This window comes from Alligator sinensis, unplaced genomic scaffold, assembly GCF_000455745.1.
Source record: "Alligator sinensis unplaced genomic scaffold, ASM45574v1 scaffold170_2, whole genome shotgun sequence".
NCBI classification, from domain to species: domain Eukaryota; kingdom Metazoa; phylum Chordata; order Crocodylia; family Alligatoridae; genus Alligator; species Alligator sinensis.
The window spans coordinates 421574-447318 of record NW_005842290.1 but is presented as its reverse complement, the minus strand read 5'-3'; the positions used below and the strand labels follow the sequence as shown (position 1 = coordinate 447318).

The window sequence follows — 25745 nt, the reverse complement described above, 5'->3', positions numbered from 1 at the left end:
ACTCTTTCCAGCTCAGGAGTACAATTGATGTAGTGCTGCTCTTGATAAGAAGAGCACCTCTCTGAACTGAAACTATTTGTATATTTCTGATGAGCCCCGACCTGGCAAGGGGGGGATGTTGCCTGGATTTAAATTTTTTGTTACTTTCTCCAATTGTAGTAGTAGTGATAATAGTAATAATATCACACTTGCACTCCACCTTATAGTGGCTATCATTTGAAAAGGGTTTTACCCTCAGCTGTGCTGCTTTTAACTTTCACTTTTTATTAACAAAGCTAATGTGAAAGCAAAGTGTTTCATGTTGCCAATTTAACTTCTTTAATTAAAAGTGAAAGTTGTAAGCTGGTACAGCCGTGGGTGAAGTTCTAATGTCATCAATGGGGAAAATAGGTTTAAAATTGAAACTGTTGGCACAGCAGTGGCTCTCAATAGTGCAGCACCTGCAGTTGTGACTCTTAACTTTTATTTAATGAAAAAAAAAGAATTTGAAATATTAAAGTCCCCTAGTATAGGGGGTGTGTTTGTAAAAGAAAATGTAAAGCTGTCAGTGCCTTAATTGTGATGGAAATGTAACTGAAAATACAAGGCAAACCTGCACCCAAGGGGAAAGCCCTGAGAGCTTTTAAAATACAATTCCTATGAGCTTAAAGCTCGAAAATGTTTCTGAATCCTGTCTCATATCTAACTTGTTAAATATGATGCAAAATTCATATAAAGCGCAGCACTGATTTTACAGATTGCATGGATAAATTATTTTTCCACTAAATTTATGAACTGTAAGCATTGCATCAACAAAAGGGACTATTATTCTACTTATGTACGTAATAATCTGTGCTCTGATTTGGAAAAAAAAATCACTGAGGGGGGTGTATTTAGTTAAAAACAAAAATTAATGTAGTAAAAACATCCCTTTTTTAAAGAAAAATTTGAATACTTTCTAAATGCAGAAGGAGCTCCACAGATACAGATCTCCCATGTGCAAGTCGTGACACCTTTTGGGCCTTTCTAAGTAAGTACGTACCTAAGCTAGGAAAAAAGGTCCCAGCCAGTTAGGGAAATTGACAAACTATGAACTTGAAGCACTTTAGTTTCTTATTTATTTGAAACCTTATATCATATTGTGCTTTTTAATTCATCTACAGACATTAAACTGATTCAAATATGTTACCACATATTAAAATGTTAGAAAATATTTATCACAGATGAGCATGTTGTTATACTTTACTGGAGACAAGGTTTAGTATCTTTATAAAGAGAAGGGTTGGTAACAGTCGATTGTAGTTAACCATGACCAGGAGAACAAGTTTCCACAAATGTTAATGTCTGTCTATGCTAGCATGTAAAAAGTGCTAATTAGAATATTTATAATATATTAACTATGCTAGCATGTAAAAAGTGCTAATTAGAATATGTATAATATATTAACTCTTTTTTTTGTTTAGATGTGGCCAAAAAGATGTGGGAGGTTGTGCTAGTAGGTTGTATCAAAAACCAAAGTAACTGAATAGTGATGAACAAGTGTAAAAAAAAAAAAAAAAAAAAAGTTACTTCCCTGGTTTAACATTTTTATTGTTAATATCTATTTCATTTATTGTTTCAGTGCATTAAGGTGTTTTGGAAGAAGTGTATATTTGAAGGCAGAAAAGATAGAGATGCAGCACACTGGGTGTAGAGCAGGGTTCCAAGTATAAGGGTTGGCCTAAAATGAAACATGGAGACCAGAGTGAAAAAGGATATGAAAAATAGTATTAAGAAGATGGCTTGAGTGGAATAAAAGGAGGCAAAAAGGGATGGGAATTGTTTACACTTGCAGCTGTAAACTCACTATTAGGTTTTATGGAAAGATTAAGCTAATATGCCTGATGACTTTCAGACATACAGTAAAGTCTTATTTAATCCAGTTTAGTCCTGTTTTTTGGCATGATGCCTTTTAATGTACATGCAGTGTAATTTGAAAAAAAAATAATATCAGTAAAGAAAATTCAGAGCAAGTTTCACTTTAACTGCCAAATATCTGTTAAGAGGGAGTCAGGTCTGTTCTAGGTTGTGTCTGCCAAATTAGGTCTCTCCTCAACCTTTGCTGTTCTTTTTGGACTTTCAAATTCCTACACTCTAAATGAGAACACATTATAAAATATTCAGCAAAAATCACCAACCAAAAAACTATCATCGCTTATATGTTTGTAAATCATAGTTTCCTTTCTGAAACCTTGAACCTTTCTCTGATTTAGAAACACTGAGGAGAGGAAGGGAATGGTACAAATATTGTTATTCCTGTAGCCTGAGAGGTTAACTGGAAACTTAACATGCAAAGAAATGTACAAAAGAAAATAAGAGAAAATAATTATACCTTTCAAGTGCCAAGACATGAATAATTGTTCACATGGTGATCATGACTTTTATTGTGACTGCTTATAGCTTTGATATGTTGTTTTATCTGAATTTTAACCAGTCATACTATAAATAGAGAACCTAGAATACTACATTTGTAATTTGCCTGTAATTTTGAGTCATTGATTTCCATAAATTTGATTTTTTTCTAATTCATTTTGAAAATATATAAACATTACAGGGGTTTAGGTTGTAGCCGTGTTGGTCTAAGGATATAGGCAGACAAGGTTCCTTGGGTGAATTTGATATCTTTTATTAGACCAACCCAAATGGTTGGAGAATAGTTATTCATTCCATCCAGGAAGAGCACACACCAACTGCTGCAGCTTCCTTAGCCCGACGAAGGGTTTTTGAACCCGAAAGCTTGCTTAATAACTATTCTCCAACCATTTGGGTTGGTCTAATAAAAGATATCAAATTCACCCAAGGAACCTTGTCTGCCTATAAACATTAGTCATTATAGTTATAAGCTTTTACATATGTTATGTAAATATGTATAGGATCTGGATCCTTAGTTGTATTTTTATGTATAGGGCATATGGTTGTTATTTATGGATTTAAAAGCTGCCATTTGCCTATTAAAAATTGCCATTTGGCATGGCATCATGTACTGCTCATTAAATGACAAAATTAATAAAAATAAGAAGCAAGCATTAATGACCTGAACCTTACACGCATTTTTATGTTGTATAAAAGGTATGCTTTTACAGAATATTTGCATCTGTAATTACGCTGCTTTAATAGCTAAGAGGAAGCCTTTATAAGATTTATGTACATTCTCTGTCAATACCTGCTTATTACAATAAAACCTTAAAATAAATTTGTCAGTACAATATGGGAGTATAATTGACTTACTGATTTAAATCAAAATTAGATAATGAAAAACACCTGATAGATGCTTAATTCAGATATTTTCCTTTTCTGAGTTGTTTTCATAATGAATGCATATATACCTATTAAATAATAGAAACATATTCCAACTTCTATTGAAACTTTAGAGTTGGTAATAACATAAGTAGATTGAGCCTTTTTGTTTAAACCTCCACTAGATTTTATTTACAACTGAATATTTAACAGTGTATTGGGTGAGGCCTACAGGCTTGAAATTGCACTTCTATGAATTTAAGCATCTTATCCTTGACACCTTGTATCCTGTTCCTCTTTCTTTGCTATTTTTTAACTTACTGCAACATGAGGGGTTCTTAAACCATCTGTTAACCTTTTTTCCATTTTTTTTAAACATGTAGAGTCGCTCAAGGCAAGAAGACCCAGAGCAAGCTAGACTGAAACAAAAAGCAAAGGAGGTAAGCAGAGCTAGAGATCATTACACTTGACATTTCAAGGCTTGAACATATTAATTTTTTATGCCATGCTACTTGTATATCGTTAATAAAAATCTGACTAAAAACTTTTTAGGATGTATTTGTTGCTCTGCCTTTGATCTTAATGTTTGCAAACTAATACATTAATACATGTGAAGCCTAAGGAGATTTTATAAGAGAATATTTCCATACATTACATTTTCATTTCCATTTTAGGTGGCTGTAGCTTTTGTTGGGTTGTTGATGACAGCAGCATTAGATTTTGGTGGGAAAAGTATGCCTTTGTCTTTCTGAAAATGTCATTTTCTAGAACTGTGTTACTTTTGCTTACCAGTTTTGTTCCTTTAACAATTAATATTACTAAATATTGTCATTACCTATGCACCATTTCTTTCTCTATAGGGATGTCTTGCATTTATTCATTCACTAGTCCTAGTTCCCGTACTTGTAAAAAAAACCAAACAAACAAACAAAAACCCGGCAAGTAACAGTAGTTGTAGTTTTGGTCTGATAGCTTGAGGGGCCAATTCTGTAGGGTGCTAGGTGCCCTAAACCCTCACAATGTGAGGGGAGCCTATTCCTTGCTTAAGGAATGCACATGTTTAGATCAGTCCATAACTACCTTCAGATAGAAAGACTTAAAATATCCATCAGTTGAAATACTGTGCCTCAGCAGTAACCTACTTGGCAAACCCTGGTCACTGTTAGTTATACTAAATTCCAATAATATTATGAATGAAATGCATTAGGAAATGTTGTTATGCAGAAAGAGACATATGACAATTCTTCCTGTTTATCTCTCTCTACTATTCTTTGTTTGCTCTGTGTTTTCAATATTTTATAATTCCCAAAGCCATAAAAATTGTGTGTATGTGTAAACAGGCAGTAAATCTGTTAAATAGGTAAGGTGTCCTTTCATTGTGTGAATTACTACAAATTGCTATAAATATGCAATGAAGAAGAGTTGTCTAAAAAGAGTTTATGTAAACTTTGTACCATGGGTCACTATGTTCCAACTTTAATGATTTTGAAAATGTTTTCATAATTTATGCAAGTAATTTTCCTGGAGAAGTCACAGAATTGTAAAGCTAGCTAGTGACAAAGATTGCTAAGGTGGACAGTAGATATAAAAGAAAAAATGGTTTTGAAAGTGTTTGAAAATAATTGAAGGCCGTGAAATATATCAAAACGTGCTGCTGAAATGACAACTAAAGCTGTGCTACTGCTGGAAGTGAGAAAGAAGCATTGTTCAAATGTTCATGGTTTATACTTTGTGTGAAGCTAAGCTAGATAGATAGTGGCTTTAATTATATTTTATATCTTGTTGTAAGTAAACTGTCCCAGAAAATATTTGCAATTCATTGGATCTGGGGTGCCACAGTCTCATTCAGTGCAATCCTGATTAGTTAATTGGATTTTTGGCAAAATGAAAATGCTTATCTCTGTTAGTAAAAATATACATTTTAACAAGTAATCAGACTGCAATAGGATTACATCTTTATAGGAAAACTTATTCTCTAGCAGATTTAGTTTTTTATGTTTTGAGTAATTGGAAGAACACCACTTTGAATTGAAAAATTTGAAGGAATCTCAGTATACATTGCATTTCTTGATCCACTAGAGGGAGTGTTGCTATATACATATGAATAAGAGAAAATGTATAATTTTTAAATGTTACTGAATTAATAAATATTTTGGTGATAAGCTAATTGGTAATACTCAGATCAAACTGATGTGTGATTTTTATACTAGTAGTACTGTTGTCAAGTACGTGATAACCTGTTTGAGTTTCTGTGGAATGAATACCAGGTTTTTTGTTCAAGTGCTACATCTAGGTTTTTGTACCTTAGCCCTGCCTTGCTTCCCACCCTCCTAATGAAAGTGCTTAATTGGCTAGCAGTCTGCTGCTGTCTAAGGTTGAATTTCATTCACTGTATTTAAAACTGTACGAAATACAGGATAAGACTCTTCTTTTAGTATTTAAACTCCTGAAACTCTTTTTTCAGTTTATTCAGTGCTTTTTGACCAAAAATATTTTAAACTATTTTAAAAAGGGTTTTTAAAAGGGGTAAGAGAAAACTAGGAATGATATGATTTTAGTTTTAATGTCACTTATTTGGATCAGTAGCTGATTGTATACTGATTGTCAATTGCATTGGAACTGCTGAGACAAAATAACCAGTTTTGTAATACCAAAAGATGTATTAGCCAGATGGTGTTTGGGGCATTACATTATTTGAAATGAAAAGCTTTGAATTAACTTTAAAAATTGTTTCAGTTTCAAAACTGCACTGCCAGCTGGTCTTCTCTTGAATGAGCAGATGATCCACATTCAAGAAGAGAATTTTGTCTCCCTCCAGGTTCTGTGTAAACTGATGAAGGTGATACTGTTAGGTTTACAAGGATTAGCTGAATTAGAAATGATGTTTCCCTAATTTGTAATTGTCTTAAACATGGGGTTTTGGAAATACTTGCCCACGTGTGCTTTTGGCTGGTGGGAAGCCGGTTGTTTAGTCAATGCTGTCTAGAAAGGCATGCAGTATGAATCCAAGATGCTTAGTTTACATAGAATATTTTGAGGTTTTGTCTTTTACTAGATGGATATTGACCTGCTTGTAAGCAGGAAGATGTGGAAATAAATTAGTTTATGTTCATTATTTGTAAAACAGTTGAAAATGTCTTAATTATTTCTAGAAGACACCATGTTATCTGTAAATGTGTAAGGTTTGAGTGCTGTATACCCATATTTCAAGAGTAATACCTGTATATTCATTAGCGACACAACAGACTGATTGAAATGACAGTCCCCTCATCCTCATTTTTCTGTGCTCAAAACCATGCTCTGGATCATACCAGTTAGCCTAATGATCAAAATGGGATGGAGATTGAAAGCTGGGAGGAGGTCAGCTGTGGAATTAGAAAACAGAAAATGTAGTTACTGATGGAACATGAATGGGACCAAAAGGTATGAGGAAAGAGAAATATAACCAGAGACAAAAATGGGGGGAGAAAGGTGAAATTGGAAAACAAGTGGCTTACAGAGAACTTAAGGAAAAAATAAATGAAAACACTTAAAACGAAAGCCATGAGAAGTTTAGTTTCAGATTCAGATTTGCAAGAGAAAGGTATCAAAATATAAGTAAACCAAAACAAGTCTACACAGTGGTCTGTGCTGTTTTAGTTAAATCTACATACCTTTGCACTTTTGGTTAAACTGGTGCAATTCTATATTGAAAGGGCTGTAAAGTAATCAGTGAATATATACTGATATATATACTACTTACGATCACATTTTAATTTTGAACTTGTTTAACAAAACAGTACTATATTATGTTAATATTTATTTCAAGAAAAATAACATTAAAATGAAGTTATTTCAGTTACGTTATATTCTACATGGCTATTCAATTACAGGCAATTCCTGCTTAACGCTGTTTAGCTTAGTGCTGTCTTGCTATAATGCTAATTTTAAATTGATACATGATTTCACTTAGCACTCAGTAAGTTTTGTTATAACGCTCATGGTCACCATCTTGGGTCATTAAAAACACTTGTGGTCACCATCTTGGGTTGTCAAATATTTTCGGTTTTGCTTAATACTTGTTTCACTTAACGTTTGTTTTTTTACTAACCAATTGATAATATAGATGATTCAAAAGAAAGATAGCATAGGTGAGATCCTAAACATACTTTTTTGTTAGGATAATTTCTGGTATATCCAGTGTCCATAAACTGAGGGTTAAAACTGAAATATCCAAGTTTATTGATTCTACTGGAATAATTTAAAGTCTTTATATCATCACTAACAAAGGGTATTGCATGCAAATGAAAACCAAAAAACACAGATCAAAATGGGGGACACATAGCTGGATGGCAGCTTTATGGGAAAGGACTTGGGAGTCTTGATAGACCACAGACTCAATCTGAGTCTGCTGTGTGGTGCAGCCATATAAAAGGCAAATACAGTTCTTATTGCAACTTTTATTGCAAAAGGCAGCAGAAAGATTAGGTGCAAGACACGAGAAGTGATAGTGCCTCTCTACTCAGCGCTGTTTAGGCCTCATCTGGAGTACTCTGTGCAGTTCTGGGTTCCAATTCTGGGTTTTAAAAAGGATGTGGAGAAGTTAGGTTCCAGAGGTGGGCAACAAACATGATCAAGAGCTTGGAAGGCAAGTCATATGCAGAGAGGCTGAAGAGAGGCATGTTCAGTTTGTGGAAAAAGCACTTAAGAAGGGACGTGATAGCAGTCTTCAAATAGTTGAAGGACTGCCATAAAGAAGAGGGAAAGCACTGTTTTTCTCTGTCTACGGAGAAGAGTGGACCAGTGGCTTGAAACTTCAGCAAATTAAATTTAGCTTGGATATCCAGAAACATTTCTTCACTGTTAGAATACTGAAGCAGTAGAATAGACTGGCTGGGGAAGTTGTGGACTCTATCACTGGACGTGTTCACCAAGAGGTTGGACAGTCATTGGTCAGGAGTCTAGGCATAGCCATGCTTGTTTTCTACTATGGGTATTTCCCATGCTTCTGGGGTTTGCTTGTTGATCTCCCTCCCTTCTCTGCCTTTTTTCTGCTGTGTGTGTCTGGGTGTTTTTAAACCTCCCCAAAGGCATTGGGTGTTGGCTATAGCTAAGGCTGGGGACTTCAACTGGGGTGTGCTGATTCTCAAAGTTGGAGATTCCTGGCTAGGGGGTCTTGCCCCTCTGTTCAGGGTCAGACCGGTTGCCATGTTTGGGGTCAGGAAGGAATTTTACCCCATGGTCAGGTTGGTTCTTAAACCATCTGTTAACCTTTTTTCCATTTTTTTTAAACATGTAGAGTCGCTCAAGGCAAGAAGACCCAGAGCAAGCTAGACTGAAACAAAAAGCAAAGGAGGTAAGCAGAGCTAGAGATCATTACACTTGACATTTCAAGGCTTGAACATATTAATTTTTTATGCCATGCTACTTGTATATCGTTAATAAAAATCTGACTAAAAACTTTTTAGGATGTATTTGTTGCTCTGCCTTTGATCTTAATGTTTGCAAACTAATACATTAATACATGTGAAGCCTAAGGAGATTTTATAAGAGAATATTTCCATACATTACATTTTCATTTCCATTTTAGGTGGCTGTAGCTTTTGTTGGGTTGTTGATGACAGCAGCATTAGATTTTGGTGGGAAAAGTATGCCTTTGTCTTTCTGAAAATGTCATTTTCTAGAACTGTGTTACTTTTGCTTACCAGTTTTGTTCCTTTAACAATTAATATTACTAAATATTGTCATTACCTATGCACCATTTCTTTCTCTATAGGGATGTCTTGCATTTATTCATTCACTAGTCCTAGTTCCCGTACTTGTAAAAAAAACCAAACAAACAAACAAAAACCCGGCAAGTAACAGTAGTTGTAGTTTTGGTCTGATAGCTTGAGGGGCCAATTCTGTAGGGTGCTAGGTGCCCTAAACCCTCACAATGTGAGGGGAGCCTATTCCTTGCTTAAGGAATGCACATGTTTAGATCAGTCCATAACTACCTTCAGATAGAAAGACTTAAAATATCCATCAGTTGAAATACTGTGCCTCAGCAGTAACCTACTTGGCAAACCCTGGTCACTGTTAGTTATACTAAATTCCAATAATATTATGAATGAAATGCATTAGGAAATGTTGTTATGCAGAAAGAGACATATGACAATTCTTCCTGTTTATCTCTCTCTACTATTCTTTGTTTGCTCTGTGTTTTCAATATTTTATAATTCCCAAAGCCATAAAAATTGTGTGTATGTGTAAACAGGCAGTAAATCTGTTAAATAGGTAAGGTGTCCTTTCATTGTGTGAATTACTACAAATTGCTATAAATATGCAATGAAGAAGAGTTGTCTAAAAAGAGTTTATGTAAACTTTGTACCATGGGTCACTATGTTCCAACTTTAATGATTTTGAAAATGTTTTCATAATTTATGCAAGTAATTTTCCTGGAGAAGTCACAGAATTGTAAAGCTAGCTAGTGACAAAGATTGCTAAGGTGGACAGTAGATATAAAAGAAAAAATGGTTTTGAAAGTGTTTGAAAATAATTGAAGGCCGTGAAATATATCAAAACGTGCTGCTGAAATGACAACTAAAGCTGTGCTACTGCTGGAAGTGAGAAAGAAGCATTGTTCAAATGTTCATGGTTTATACTTTGTGTGAAGCTAAGCTAGATAGATAGTGGCTTTAATTATATTTTATATCTTGTTGTAAGTAAACTGTCCCAGAAAATATTTGCAATTCATTGGATCTGGGGTGCCACAGTCTCATTCAGTGCAATCCTGATTAGTTAATTGGATTTTTGGCAAAATGAAAATGCTTATCTCTGTTAGTAAAAATATACATTTTAACAAGTAATCAGACTGCAATAGGATTACATCTTTATAGGAAAACTTATTCTCTAGCAGATTTAGTTTTTTATGTTTTGAGTAATTGGAAGAACACCACTTTGAATTGAAAAATTTGAAGGAATCTCAGTATACATTGCATTTCTTGATCCACTAGAGGGAGTGTTGCTATATACATATGAATAAGAGAAAATGTATAATTTTTAAATGTTACTGAATTAATAAATATTTTGGTGATAAGCTAATTGGTAATACTCAGATCAAACTGATGTGTGATTTTTATACTAGTAGTACTGTTGTCAAGTACGTGATAACCTGTTTGAGTTTCTGTGGAATGAATACCAGGTTTTTTGTTCAAGTGCTACATCTAGGTTTTTGTACCTTAGCCCTGCCTTGCTTCCCACCCTCCTAATGAAAGTGCTTAATTGGCTAGCAGTCTGCTGCTGTCTAAGGTTGAATTTCATTCACTGTATTTAAAACTGTACGAAATACAGGATAAGACTCTTCTTTTAGTATTTAAACTCCTGAAACTCTTTTTTCAGTTTATTCAGTGCTTTTTGACCAAAAATATTTTAAACTATTTTAAAAAGGGTTTTTAAAAGGGGTAAGAGAAAACTAGGAATGATATGATTTTAGTTTTAATGTCACTTATTTGGATCAGTAGCTGATTGTATACTGATTGTCAATTGCATTGGAACTGCTGAGACAAAATAACCAGTTTTGTAATACCAAAAGATGTATTAGCCAGATGGTGTTTGGGGCATTACATTATTTGAAATGAAAAGCTTTGAATTAACTTTAAAAATTGTTTCAGTTTCAAAACTGCACTGCCAGCTGGTCTTCTCTTGAATGAGCAGATGATCCACATTCAAGAAGAGAATTTTGTCTCCCTCCAGGTTCTGTGTAAACTGATGAAGGTGATACTGTTAGGTTTACAAGGATTAGCTGAATTAGAAATGATGTTTCCCTAATTTGTAATTGTCTTAAACATGGGGTTTTGGAAATACTTGCCCACGTGTGCTTTTGGCTGGTGGGAAGCCGGTTGTTTAGTCAATGCTGTCTAGAAAGGCATGCAGTATGAATCCAAGATGCTTAGTTTACATAGAATATTTTGAGGTTTTGTCTTTTACTAGATGGATATTGACCTGCTTGTAAGCAGGAAGATGTGGAAATAAATTAGTTTATGTTCATTATTTGTAAAACAGTTGAAAATGTCTTAATTATTTCTAGAAGACACCATGTTATCTGTAAATGTGTAAGGTTTGAGTGCTGTATACCCATATTTCAAGAGTAATACCTGTATATTCATTAGCGACACAACAGACTGATTGAAATGACAGTCCCCTCATCCTCATTTTTCTGTGCTCAAAACCATGCTCTGGATCATACCAGTTAGCCTAATGATCAAAATGGGATGGAGATTGAAAGCTGGGAGGAGGTCAGCTGTGGAATTAGAAAACAGAAAATGTAGTTACTGATGGAACATGAATGGGACCAAAAGGTATGAGGAAAGAGAAATATAACCAGAGACAAAAATGGGGGGAGAAAGGTGAAATTGGAAAACAAGTGGCTTACAGAGAACTTAAGGAAAAAATAAATGAAAACACTTAAAACGAAAGCCATGAGAAGTTTAGTTTCAGATTCAGATTTGCAAGAGAAAGGTATCAAAATATAAGTAAACCAAAACAAGTCTACACAGTGGTCTGTGCTGTTTTAGTTAAATCTACATACCTTTGCACTTTTGGTTAAACTGGTGCAATTCTATATTGAAAGGGCTGTAAAGTAATCAGTGAATATATACTGATATATATACTACTTACGATCACATTTTAATTTTGAACTTGTTTAACAAAACAGTACTATATTATGTTAATATTTATTTCAAGAAAAATAACATTAAAATGAAGTTATTTCAGTTACGTTATATTCTACATGGCTATTCAATTACAGGCAATTCCTGCTTAACGCTGTTTAGCTTAGTGCTGTCTTGCTATAATGCTAATTTTAAATTGATACATGATTTCACTTAGCACTCAGTAAGTTTTGTTATAACGCTCATGGTCACCATCTTGGGTCATTAAAAACACTTGTGGTCACCATCTTGGGTTGTCAAATATTTTCGGTTTTGCTTAATACTTGTTTCACTTAACGTTTGTTTTTTTACTAACCAATTGATAATATAGATGATTCAAAAGAAAGATAGCATAGGTGAGATCCTAAACATACTTTTTTGTTAGGATAATTTCTGGTATATCCAGTGTCCATAAACTGAGGGTTAAAACTGAAATATCCAAGTTTATTGATTCTACTGGAATAATTTAAAGTCTTTATATCATCACTAACAAAGGGTATTGCATGCAAATGAAAACCAAAAAACACAGATCAAAATGGGGGACACATAGCTGGATGGCAGCTTTATGGGAAAGGACTTGGGAGTCTTGATAGACCACAGACTCAATCTGAGTCTGCTGTGTGGTGCAGCCATATAAAAGGCAAATACAGTTCTTATTGCAACTTTTATTGCAAAAGGCAGCAGAAAGATTAGGTGCAAGACACGAGAAGTGATAGTGCCTCTCTACTCAGCGCTGTTTAGGCCTCATCTGGAGTACTCTGTGCAGTTCTGGGTTCCAATTCTGGGTTTTAAAAAGGATGTGGAGAAGTTAGGTTCCAGAGGTGGGCAACAAACATGATCAAGAGCTTGGAAGGCAAGTCATATGCAGAGAGGCTGAAGAGAGGCATGTTCAGTTTGTGGAAAAAGCACTTAAGAAGGGACGTGATAGCAGTCTTCAAATAGTTGAAGGACTGCCATAAAGAAGAGGGAAAGCACTGTTTTTCTCTGTCTACGGAGAAGAGTGGACCAGTGGCTTGAAACTTCAGCAAATTAAATTTAGCTTGGATATCCAGAAACATTTCTTCACTGTTAGAATACTGAAGCAGTAGAATAGACTGGCTGGGGAAGTTGTGGACTCTATCACTGGACGTGTTCACCAAGAGGTTGGACAGTCATTGGTCAGGAGTCTAGGCATAGCCATGCTTGTTTTCTACTATGGGTATTTCCCATGCTTCTGGGGTTTGCTTGTTGATCTCCCTCCCTTCTCTGCCTTTTTTCTGCTGTGTGTGTCTGGGTGTTTTTAAACCTCCCCAAAGGCATTGGGTGTTGGCTATAGCTAAGGCTGGGGACTTCAACTGGGGTGTGCTGATTCTCAAAGTTGGAGATTCCTGGCTAGGGGGTCTTGCCCCTCTGTTCAGGGTCAGACCGGTTGCCATGTTTGGGGTCAGGAAGGAATTTTACCCCATGGTCAGGTTGGTATAGACTGTGGCAGTTTTTGCCTTCCCCTGTCGCAGGGATGGAAGGGTGGCCCTCTACCCAGGACCCCTTGAGTAGATATTGACAACATTTTATAGAAGCAGGACATTGGCTGCCGTTCCCCTGCTTTACCTTTGTAGAAGGTTAAGGGTGTAAAGTCTATGCTGTGTCAGGGTTGAGGGTAGTTATATGTAGAGTTTAGATTATGGTTGTATGGGATGGTTTGGATAGGGACGAATCTGCCTCAGACTGGGGATTGGATTAGATGACCTCTGGAGGTCCCTTCCAGTCCTGCTTTCTGTGACTCTAAAGGAGACACCATGACACATATTAGGCATGCATCCAGGGCCCAGATAAGATTAGATAACACCTAATTAGAATCTATTTTCAACTGCGCTCTGCACTATTGGAGTGAAATCTTGGTCACAGTGAAGTCATTAGCAAAATGCTCACCCATTTCAGTAGGGACGATATTTCATCCCATATGCCTGTATTTATCAGTGCAGGTTGACCATCTTCTGAACACTTGCATAGTGCTATTGACACAGCTGAAAAGAAAAAGCTTTTTAGTCGGGATGTCTGCTGAGCATGGACAAGAACGGTGGTGCTGTGTGCTGGCCAGTGGCTGTAGGGGGTACTGGAGAGCACAGGTTGCAGCTGTAGCATGAGCTGTTAGTAGACAAACTTTTTTTCCAGTGTCCTTGAAGGTGCTGTGCCCACTGCTGAGCTTTGGACTGCCTTCTACTTGAGGCACCTACTCCATCTCTTTCAATATGGCTCCTAGTATAAGAAATTTAGGGTGCATACAAATGCATCGCATTTCTACCAGCAGAGTCACTGTCCTCCCAGTAGAAACTTCAAGTGTACATGCATTCATGCTTTTTCTCCCAGACAGTCCCCAGTTTGAGGAAGAGGTTGGGGGGCTTTGCCAACTCCTCCTGGCTTCCCCTTGCTGTCCTCACCACCCAGGCAGCAGGGGTGGGATTGCAAAGGGGCCTGAAACTGGGGCAAGGAAGCTCTATCTCCATGGGTTTTAAGTGCTGCCCCTGCCACCGAGCTGCACAGCACCGATGGGGATATCAGAACCGGCAGGGCCTGGAACTGGAGCCAGGGAAGCACTACCCACCCTGATTCCCAGTAGGGATGTAAAAGGTCAGATGATTATTAATCATTTAACTGAGAAATCCAGTGATAACCGGTTAGCTTACTGGTTATTGTTTAGTATGGGGTGGGATGCTTTGCGTTAGGGAAGGGGGGAAGGGAAGCCACGCAGTGCCCCAGCAGGAACTGGAAGGCAGCAGGGCAGGTGAGAGGAAGGGAGGAGTGAGAAGGAGGGGAGGGGTGAGGTGGGACTCCATATCCATAGCTGATGAAGTTAAAGAGGAAAACAGCAGGCAGCCTAATGACTTGTCAATTAAGTCATTAGCTGCTCCCTCCCTCCCAGTGTGGGGCTTCACATGGGCTGTTGTATGACTGGGCTTGCCACCGTCTCCTTCCCACTCCCATTCTCCCCAAGGGCCCCAGAAGTGGCTCCCAGCAGCAGCTGTGCCTGAGCTGCTGTGTTATCGGTTAACCATTTAAGCAATATAATTAGAGGAGGTTAAACGGGTAATTTTTTAAACAATATTTCCATCCCTGGTCCACAGCCATGCAGACTTTAAATGCCACGTGTGCCTCCTGTCTTGGGTTGCAGGTAAGGCAATTTAAAATTGGAGGGCTGCCTATTGATAGTCTGCCCCCTTCCCAGGCAGTGGAGAGGGCAGGCTGTCAAGAATGCCTCCCCTAAGAGCAGGATTGGTCTAGGGAGCAGCCGTCTAGTACCCCCTGGCTGGAGAGCTCACCTGTGTAGCTTTCCAGTCAGGGGGATGGAAAGCACGTACGCTCTAGCTCCCAGGCTTTTTTTTCTAAGAATTTCTCCAAAATTCTTATCAGTAGAAATTAATGCCTGGACATGGCCTTAATTTGGCCTTAAGCATCTGGATGCTGAAATGCATCCTGTTCTGGGAATATATGCAAAAGCCATTGGGATATTTTTGTACATTAATCTGCAACAGTCTTCTCTCTCCCTCTTAAAAAAAAAGGCATTTGGAGCGCTTTAAAAGGCTTTAACAGTGGCATGGAAATATAATATTCTTATTCTTGGGCTAGAAGGAAAATTCAATTTTATTCTAAATATTTCTATTCCAGTTTAGACCAGGATATTTAACTATTAAAATAGGGATTTTGTTTTTACATTAAATACTTCCTTGACACCATATGGATACCTGTTTATCAGCTCTATAGTAATATTTCTTGTAAATAGATGCCACTTGACTTCATTTAGCACTATGTTCATAATGTATTATTGAAGAGGTGTTGATATTTTGTTTGGTAAGCTCATTTGTTTGAATTAAACTAGAATGTTTAGAAATGGAATTAGTAGCACAGTCTCTTTCTAGAGGGAGATATATGAAAGGAGACTTTCCTTCAGTTTTTCCTAGTACCTGGAAAAATATTGATTCAAAAGCAACATTTTTTTTTTTTGTTAAAGGATTTTTAGAACAATTTCCACTAGTGGTTTGATCTTCTTGACAGAAAATAAGTTTAAATTAAATCTCCATTTAGGTCCTTAAGCTATCTGACAATCAGAAGATTGACATATGAGCAACTCCTAAGGAGCATGATCTTGTTGAATGCTTCATTGTCCAAAAGAGGTGCCTCTAAATTGGGACTTTTTTTAAAGCTTTTCTGCTGATGCTACCAAAGCTGGTTGTTAATTAGAGAGGATACAGGGATTTTTATCACCATGTGATCAAAGTTAGACCATTGGGTGGAAAAGAGGCAAAGTCCCTTGTATTGCTTGTAGCCCAGTAGAGCTGACAGTGTAGACCAGGCTTATGTAAAACCACAATAGGTCAGAATTTGGTTCTCTTGTTGTTTCATTATGTTGGACAAATACCAGTTAAAACTGATTTCCACATTTTTTTCTCTTTGTAAAAATAATAAAATTAATTTGGGACAAGAGGAAGTTGCATACCAAAAAATTCAATTGTGTGGCTAAAGACTAGGGAAAGTGGCTGTCCTGTAGTTACAAAGTTATTTCTACACTTTGATTTCCATTCTTTCTGTGACTTAGCATGTGCTGTTCAAAAAGATGTGATTCTGGCCTGTGGAAAACTTTGCTCCATTATCAAGCATACTACTTGGATACATTTCTACAGTACTGTTTTCATCTTAAGGGAAATTCCATTATACAGACTAGCATAAATCCTAATTACTTTGGCTGTAAGCTCTTTGAGATAGGGTAATATTATCATGTGTGTATATAGAGCCTGGCATAATGGAGCTGTGATCCCCAGTTGGGATCTGTAAGTGTTTCTGCAGCATATAATATCTCTAACAAATAGTCATCCTCCATAGATCTGCAAAATCATTATGTATTTCAAGAAGTGGGCATTTCAGGCATTTTTCCCATTGATTTTCCAAGTAAAAAATAAGCTTAATTTGCCATCTTGCAAAGACTTACATGTGCAAGTAACTTTACACAAGAGTAGTCTAATTGAGTTCAGTTCCTGTAAATAAATGTTTATAAAATTGGGAATGAAGATACTTCCTGCTTTGCCAAAGGTGAAGCGCAAAATTATTTTTATATGTGGGGAAGAGTAGGGCATAAATTGGGCAGCAGAAGGAAAGAAAACCTGTTAAGTATCAAAAGGTCTGTATATCTTTCCAGCCAAGTATGATGAAGCAGGAAAGACCTGTATATGGGAACAAGCAGATTAACTGGGGGTAGGCATAGAGAAAAACAGCAGTTTGTTTGCCTGCCTTTTAAGCCCAGGGTTTCCTATTTTAGTCCAGGGGATATCTAAACTACATCTGGTTTCATCCAACAAAACCATATCCCTTTTGCCAAAACACGCTGGAGAGGGCCCATATGCTGCACATAGATCTTTGTGCAGAACTAAACAATATATCCTACCTTATAAATATTCATTTTTGTGAGACACTGATTGCATTTCTATTGTAGTTAATAATGTTTTAGAAGCTAGTACTGAATCTAATGATCTTAATTGGAACAAACCAGTATTTGGCTTTTTCCTATGGACAAACTAATGTGAACCATCTCAGTGTTTGGGGATTTGAGATCCCTTTAGAATATTCATCTTAAAGATGTTTCTGTTTATTTAAATATTTGTTTTTAAAGTATAATCTAGAAACTATACATTTCTCAGATATCACTTGACACCATTATTAGCCTCAACTCCAGCCGTTAATTTAATATGGTAAGGAAGAACACGTACTGTCATTTAGTATTGGTGCTTACTGATATCATCAAAACAAGACATCCTATCATAATTTTCCAAATTGGGAAACATTATATTTAAAAAATTGCAGACAGCAATGTCAATTAGGACAGATTTTTCCTGTCAGTGAATACTAATTATCTTTTAAAAATGTCTGTATGGTTGAAAAATTAAAAATGTTTAGACAGAAGGTCAGATCAAATTTGATTATCCATATTTTTGCTATGAATACATTTATTTAGGAAAAGAGTTGTATCAATTAACCGGATAACAGCTAGAACAATAAAAGTGAAAATGAGTATACTTTTTGGCCTTAGAGTTACTTTAATTTTAAATATTAACTTTTCAGATACATAGGAAATGTAAGAATTAATATTAAAGTCTGCTAGCTCAGTGGCAGAATTCTTTAGCAAGCATCTTTTAACTATTCAGAGTTAAATACTTTTTGCTGCTTGCTTTTGGGGGGAGGGGGGTGTGAGAGATCAAAAGTACCTAATCAAATTTGTGGGCTCTGTTGTATTAAGTGCTGTATAAATACAGAGATGGAAACAGGTCTCGCCCAGAAGGAGTTTGTCTAAGCAGGAAACAACATGCAGCAAGTCAATGCTAAAAAATCATGGTGGGGGGATTAAGCATGAAGGGTGAGAGTAAATATGTTGTTAAGCAGCTACTTGATGGCTTCCAAATCATCAGAAAGATTTTATGTAAAAACTTGATGATCCCTGACTTCTACTTAATATAGCCACTGTTGCTTGGTTTAGGTCTTGCCTGTGTCAAGATATAAGTAGAACTTGAGGACTTGAAGAAAGGCACAGCCTTCTGAATTAGCATGGAGAAGGCAAGATGTCTCTGTGCACTTTTCCTAGAACTACAACAATTATGATGAAACAATTTCCCTGTAACAAGTTTGTTAGCTGCAACTGTAGACATGTTGCAACTGTGTAAATGTGAATTGCACTGGTATGCCTCACCCTGGTTATATCACTATACTTATACTAGTACAAAAACCTGCTAAATACAAATCTTGCATGCTGCCCTGCTTAGTTTTAAGAAAGTAGATATAATCCCAAGTACTTTCATGGTGTATGTTTTAATATCAAAATATGGTGCTGATAGCAATGTGATTCATAGAATTGATTTAGGAGATCTTAGTTCATTTTGTAAAGTATACCCATCCCCCACTTCAGGACACTTATAAACTAGCTGTTTTGTGGGAAACAGACATTTTTAAAATGTGGTAGAAAGGTTGTAACTGAATCAGTATTTCTAGAGAATATAAAAACCATTACTGTAAACAGCTCTGTAAACAATAACCTTGAAAAAAATCAAATTAATATTTATTAGTTATCATTTATCATGTGGTCACACACAACATATTGAAAATATTTCCATGCATTTGTGTGTTTGTTAGAAATGTGACTATTTCATCAGTACAGTGTGAAAACTGAGAAATCTAGATCCCACATGTTTATTTGTTTGAAGATAAAATGTGATTATGTCTTTATACATTGCATTGATACATCTAATAATAATAACAATCTATTTAGCACAACAGGTACACAAGAATTATCGTACTGGGTTGCAGCAGTGGCTCATTTGTTAAATATCCTATTTCTGACAGTGGTTGATACCAAATGTTTAAGAGGACAATTGGGGTGGGGACAACACAAACCAAAAAATAACCATGAAGTGAATAATTATAAAATAGCTAGCCCACATGAGAAAAGGCCTTATCCTCCAGCATCTTTGCAGGTAAACCTCATGAGGCCCCTTAGTAGTATAGATGCTTGAGATGCTCACCTTTGTGTGTGAGTAGTCTTATTCAGGGGTGGACTATGGGGGATGCGAAGGTGCAGTCACCACTGTTGCCACCGCTGCCATGGTCTCTGGCTGGGCCTACATAGCCTCTCCCTACAGCTAGAGCCCCTGAGCCAGCAGGGGACACAAGGGGGCTGGGCAGGGAACAGGCAAAGGCAGGGGGAATCCACCCACTGTCGCCACTGTTCCCAGTTGACCAAGGCGTAGTGGAAGTCCCAGAATGCTTTTGCCTGGCTTTAGGCAAAGAAATTGGCTTCGCAGCGTGCTGGGTTCAGCTGGGGACAGCAATGGCAGAAGGCAGGTTTCCTTTTCTGGTACCTGCTCCCTGCTGTTTCCCTTCCCCTATCTCCCCCCTGGCTGGGAGTAGGTGTTAGGGGGAGGAACCTGCCCCCTACTGCCATTTACATAGGCATAAGGGAAGCTCGTGTGCTGCTCCTGTCCTCCTCCAGCTGAGGACTGCAGGGAGCAGCTACATGTGGTGCTTGGCTCAGCCAGGGATAGCAGCATCAGCATGGAGCAGGTTCTTTCTCCCAGCACCTACTCTGGGGCATTGGTGGACATGGGGGATAGAGGGCGGAAGCAAGCAGGTTGTAAGCACAAGGAGGAGGAACTTGTCCACCAGCACTGTTATCCCCAGCTGAACCCGACACCTTGGGGCTCCCCCTAACGCTTGGGTCAGCCAGGGACAGTAGTGGAGGGGAGGGTAAGTTCCCCCTTCCTGCACTTGCTCCTTGCCCCAGGGGCTCCAACTGTGCTTCCTCTGGCCTCCACCATCATCTGAGAGGAGGTGGGCTGCACCCCTCTAGCAAATCTTTGATCTGCCCATGGGCCTGCTCGAAGTGGGTCAGGAAAACACTGAAACAGAAAAGGGTAGAGGCGGGGTGTCTTTCTTTTAGAGCAGGGATGGGCAAAGTCTGGCCTGTGGGCCGGATCCACTCACCAGCAGACTCCATTTACCAGCCACCCCTACGCATGGCTGGGGCTGGTCTCCATGGTGACCCCAGCCGAAACTGCACTTTGAAAGCTCAAGACTGGGGTTGCCATGGAGACCAGCCTCATCCATGCTGGCAGAGTGCATGGCATGGCATGGCAGAGCAGAACAGGGGACTGCTCCAGAGCCACTGGGATCTTGCAATGGGGGCAGCTTGCTCCGGAGCCAGGGCAGAGCTGCAATCTGTAGCCTGCACACTCTGGGTAGGGGCGCACAGGCAGGAGATCACAGCTGTGCCCTGACTCACTGCTGCAGTAAAAGCCTGGTCTGGAGCAGGGGCCAAGCTGTGCTGTGTGTTGTTCAGTCTTTAGAATGTGACAGCATTTGTGCCCAATGTAACACATGAGGAAGGCAGGAAGTGCTAGCAAAAGGCTTATATGATTGTTAGGTGTTCTGGTCCTTGAGTCAGGTCTGTTCTGTTGTGTATACACTCGCCTTAACTGGTCAAGATGTACTTAGGCTTCAGACTCCAGGCCAAGTCATCTTTTTCCTATCCTCTTTATGCATACTGGCCTCAGACTCCGGAGAAAACCCGAGTGAGGGTTTTAATTCTGCCACTGAGCTAGCATGTTTGTAAGCCCTGTTTGGCAGCCTTCTTGTGCCTTAGGCAGCACACAGCTGCCAGCTTTCATCTGCCCTCAGTCCCTCTAGGCATTCAAAGTCACGTGATGTAACCTGAGGGGGTTGAGACGCACCTAGTAAATCTTCTGTTCCTCTGCCCACTCAGTCTGGGTACTGCACATTGCACCGGCAGTAGGCAGCTGGCCATCAGCAATCAGCTGCAAACCTCTTTCTGACAAATTTTTAGTCTCTTTTTAATGCAGGGTCTAGATATAAAATTCTATCCCTAGTGCACCCTTTCACTCTCCTGGTATAGTCTGATGGGTAGGTTGTGTATGTCCTATCATTATGTAAGTAAAGGCCAATATCTAGGAATGTATATATTCGTTAGTGCAGACTTTTTTCTGGCAAATGGTGATGGAAGGTAGGCAAAACATGTAGGGGCAAAGTTAAAGTTGTTTAAACTTTAATTGTGCATATACTGAGTTACGAGCCTTGAATTTTTTTTTCCAAAGGTCAATTTTATTTCAACATTTGTGCATCAGAACAGTTTTTTTTTGTGTGAAAATATACCATGACCCTCTTATTTAGTATATTTCAGGGATTTACTAAACATTTTATAGCATTTCTGAAAAAAAATTTCTTATTTAATAGATAGGGAAATGATACACCAAGAAGTTTGGTGACTTTAAATGGAGTAAATCTGTGTAGCTGTATACCATAGTTTTTCCATGAGGCTCTCCCACATCTTATGCCTATCAGACTGCACGCTAAGATTTTACTCTTATTGTATACATGCAAAAAATAGTTTGCTGTCACTACATCTGTCACTTTCACCTAATAGAGTATTAATTATTGTATCTTAAAGATTATAATTAGGTACAGTTAGTGTAATTTTCACATCATTTGTAGTATAGTAGATATTTATCACTTTCTTAGTTACATTCATAGATTTCCAGTAATATTTAATATACAAGTCAGGTAGCAGGGAATATTGAAGGTGCAGGGAATATGTGCTGGGAATATTGAAGGTGCATTGTTTACATTGCTATTTTTAGTTTAGGCTTTGCATTAAAAATGTTTTGTGTTAATCTACTACAGCCTACTGATGGGCTTATCATCTTAATTGAATAATAAAGCACTACTCAGTCTGTTGATGGAAAAAAACACACACACAATCTTTTTTTTCTCCTCCAGTAATATTATTTTAAAAAAGTAAATAAATTATAGTATTACCATTCCTCATGTAAACAGTATGGTCAGTTTTCTGTCAGGTATTTGTTTACTGGAGGTGTGTCTGAATATCACAGAAATTTAGATGCTTGGAGGGAATTGTTACATTTTTGGTGGGAATTAGGCACTTTAAATAGTTTATAAGACTTCTTGTTCTGTTTTGAAAATAATAACTGAATTTAGGATGCACTTCTGTGGTTTCAGTGGGTAGAAGTTGGAATGATGTCTGAGATTTTCATTGTGGAAAAGAGAAACTTGATGGCATACTTTTTGTTCTTTCTCTTACTCTTGAATGTTGTTGACTTTATGATAGTTTCCATAAAATTAACTCTTAATATACTCCAGAATTAAAGAAAAGCAACTGAAAATCGTCATTTATCTTGTGTATTACTGCAGCTACAGCTATTCTGGCTAATCTGGTTTGATGCAGTTGGGGATACACCCAAAAATCTAAATAAAACACTTAACTTCTGCAATTCCCATTGTACCTTCCCGCCCTTGCTACCAACCCTACTTCATTTCACAAATCAGACGTTCAATTTAAGACAAAAATGTTTTCTGCTTTTAAACCAGAAACACCAACATGTAGATTTCTGGAGATTCTTAATCTCTTCTTTCTGACACACTATCAGTCTTATTACATTTTAAAGGTTTTTTTTCACCCTTTATGGCCAAAGGTTGTATTCACATGTCAAACCACATGAAAATCTATTAACTCCCCAAAAGGTAAGATTAAAAAATATCCATCCTGCAAGAAGTGCTCATAATATCTGGCAAATGTGTCAGACAAGTCAAGTAGGCTTTAGGGAGGTGTCAAAGATACAAAATGGGAAATTAGACTGAACATAAAAACTGAAATCAGGTGTTAATTGTATTCAGGAAGACAGTAGAGACAGAAAATGTTCTCTTAATAAGAAATATGTATGAAATGAAAATAAGATTGATGGGACCTGTACAAATTTTATGGGAAACAATATAATTTCATCTTTTTATTTATTTTCTAGCTTTAAATGTCTAATCTTTGGTAGTAATTTTTTAATTCTGGTTTCAAAGAGAGTGCTTGGGGGCAAGATTGGTTTAGAAGAGACTTTTTGCTTTCTTAGAACCCATTCTGCTTTTGAAAGTCGAGTTGTTTTGCTATGCTTGTAATCGGTGTTGGTGTTTTTACACATTTTTGTATGTTAGAGTAGTTAGAACCACAGTTGATAACTGTGTTTTTATTGCAGAATTACCATTAGCCCCATAAAGAACAGTGTCTTTGGGTATACCTTATTTTGGGGTAGAAGATAATATCAAGGGATGGCAAAAAGTGCATATGTAACTTCTGACTTGTCTTTTTACATTGGATGCTGATTTGGTGGTAGTGCTTAATTTATGGGAATTTTTGGTGTCTTATTATAAAAGGGCCTAAAGTCCTGAGGCAGCCCACAATTTTGAAACGTTGGGTTTATCTATCAGTGCTATAAGAAGCAAAAAAGGTTGTTCTAGTAGAAATTATCTGTAGATTTTATAGGGCAGGGGTGGGCAATTATTTTGGGTGGAGGGCTGCTTAACAAAGTTTGGTGAGCTTTTGAGGGCCACATGGGTAGCCCCACCCCGTGACAGTTGCCCCAACCCCTTGTCACCATCTTGGACCTGGAAGTCCTACCCCTAACCCCTGACCTTTGCCACAAGGAATCCCTCCTCTTTCCCCCCTGGAAATACTCCCTTTGGGAGGCGGGGATTGCCATCTTGGAACCAGAAAAAAACCAAATCATACACTAAAAGTCAGACACCTACTATAACATATTTTAATTTTCATAGATTCATAGATTCACAGACACTAGGGCTGGAAGGGACCTCGGAAGATCATCGAGTCCAGCCCCCTGCCCCAGGGGCAGGAAGTCAGCCGGGGGGTGAGGGGGGCGGTGCTGGTGCTCAGCTCTGGCCAGCGCTGCACATTGCAGCAAGGAGTGCAGCCCCTGCCAGGCCATCTGTATCACTAGCGCAGTGACAGGCGGGGCACTTGGGATGCTCATGGCCTTTGCAGGCACTGGTGCCTAGTGGCACACAGCTGTGGCCAGCACTGCATGTTGCAGTGAGGAGCGCAGCCCCCGCTGGGGTGTCTCTGTTGCCAGTGCTCCTTGCTGCACATGCGTGGCCCCCACACTTGCGCAGCAGGGGAGGGAAGCCCCACATACTGGAACCAGCTGCCTTTCCCACCCCCCGCCATGTAGGTCCAGGGTTGGGGAAGGCAGCCAGTTCCAGCGCGTGTGGTTTCCCTCCTGCGCCCACATCTGCTGCTGCTGCCACCACTGCCACCAACTGCTGGGGCTGTGCACCATGGGAGGAGTGTGGGGCGGGTCCTCACACCCTCTACCCTCCCTCACCCACACCCTGCCCACCTGAGCTTCATGCTGCCCCCCTGGTTATGGGCTCCATTCTTCCAGCAGCCCCATGCTCCGCAGTCCTGCCCAGGTGCAGCTCTGCCTCCACCTCTTTACTACCTGTTCTCTAGAGCGAAGGCCTGGGTGGGGTACAATTCGTTGGTGGACGCCACGGGACGTATGAAAGTGCCTGGTGGGCCAGTTCCAGCCTGCAGGCTGAATTTTTCCTGCTTCTGTTGTAGGGGATATATAGTATGATTTACTAAGGTGTGCTGATCAGAAAAGTTCCTAAATATACGTCACTATCTGAGTGTAGTGTCCAGACTATCATTTGTCTGGACACTACACTCAGACCCCTTGCATCTTTCCAGTCAAGACAGATTAAACTATGTACTCAACAAAGAAAGTTGCTCTATATTTAAGTACAACTCTGTCATTGGTGTTCTTCAGTTATTCTTATTTTTACATCCTTAAATTGCTTGTATGACTGTTGGAAAATGTAGACACAATCTGATTTTTTCTGTTGTGTAAAAACATAAATTGTTTTTAGATCGTCAGAATTTTTTCGTCTTGGAACCATGTTACCGTATCCCTGTCTTTGGGATCCTCTGAGAGTACAAGTTAAGTAAACTCATACTGGCTCATGGTTTATATGGAAGACTTCTGAGGAACACCTGCTTGTGGTAGATAACCGTGACCTGATGATATATCCTTTTCTTCACTTAGATTGGGTAAAAATTTTATCTGATTTTAGCAAATAGAGGTCAAACTTATGCCTTGGCATTGTAGGTGCCTGTAGACATAGACAACGTATAGGGAGGCATGGGGGTGGAGGGGCACATGCCCCCCCTGAGATTGGCTGCTGCTGGCTTCTGGAGGCAGTCAGTGCCCCCCCTGCTGCCGATGCTGCTGCCTGTGGCTGCGGGCAGTCCCCACTTGCTGCTCGCTGCTCGCCACCCCCTCCCCCTGCTGCCAAGACCAATGCAGCCGCCTGCAGGTAGTCCCCGCTCGGCCTGCCCTTGCTGCTGATATCACTGCGGCCGCCTGCAGGCATTCCCCACTCACCGGCACCAAGCCCCTGTTCCTGACACCACCACCTGCAGGTGGTTGCTGT

The 25745-nt window shown here is 38.6% G+C and overlaps 1 protein-coding gene across 1 annotated transcript in view; it reads left to right on the top strand.

Annotated features, from left to right (window-relative positions):
• Nucleotides 1-25745, top strand: part of LOC102386679 (transcription initiation factor TFIID subunit 4-like) — a 213945-nt gene that overhangs the window by 103101 nt on the left and 85099 nt on the right. The window contains exon 13 of the mRNA XM_025209494.1: nucleotides 3639-3695. Coding sequence (XP_025065279.1) covers nucleotides 3639-3695 — 57 coding nt within the window. The remainder of the gene's footprint in view (nucleotides 1-3638; nucleotides 3696-25745) is intronic.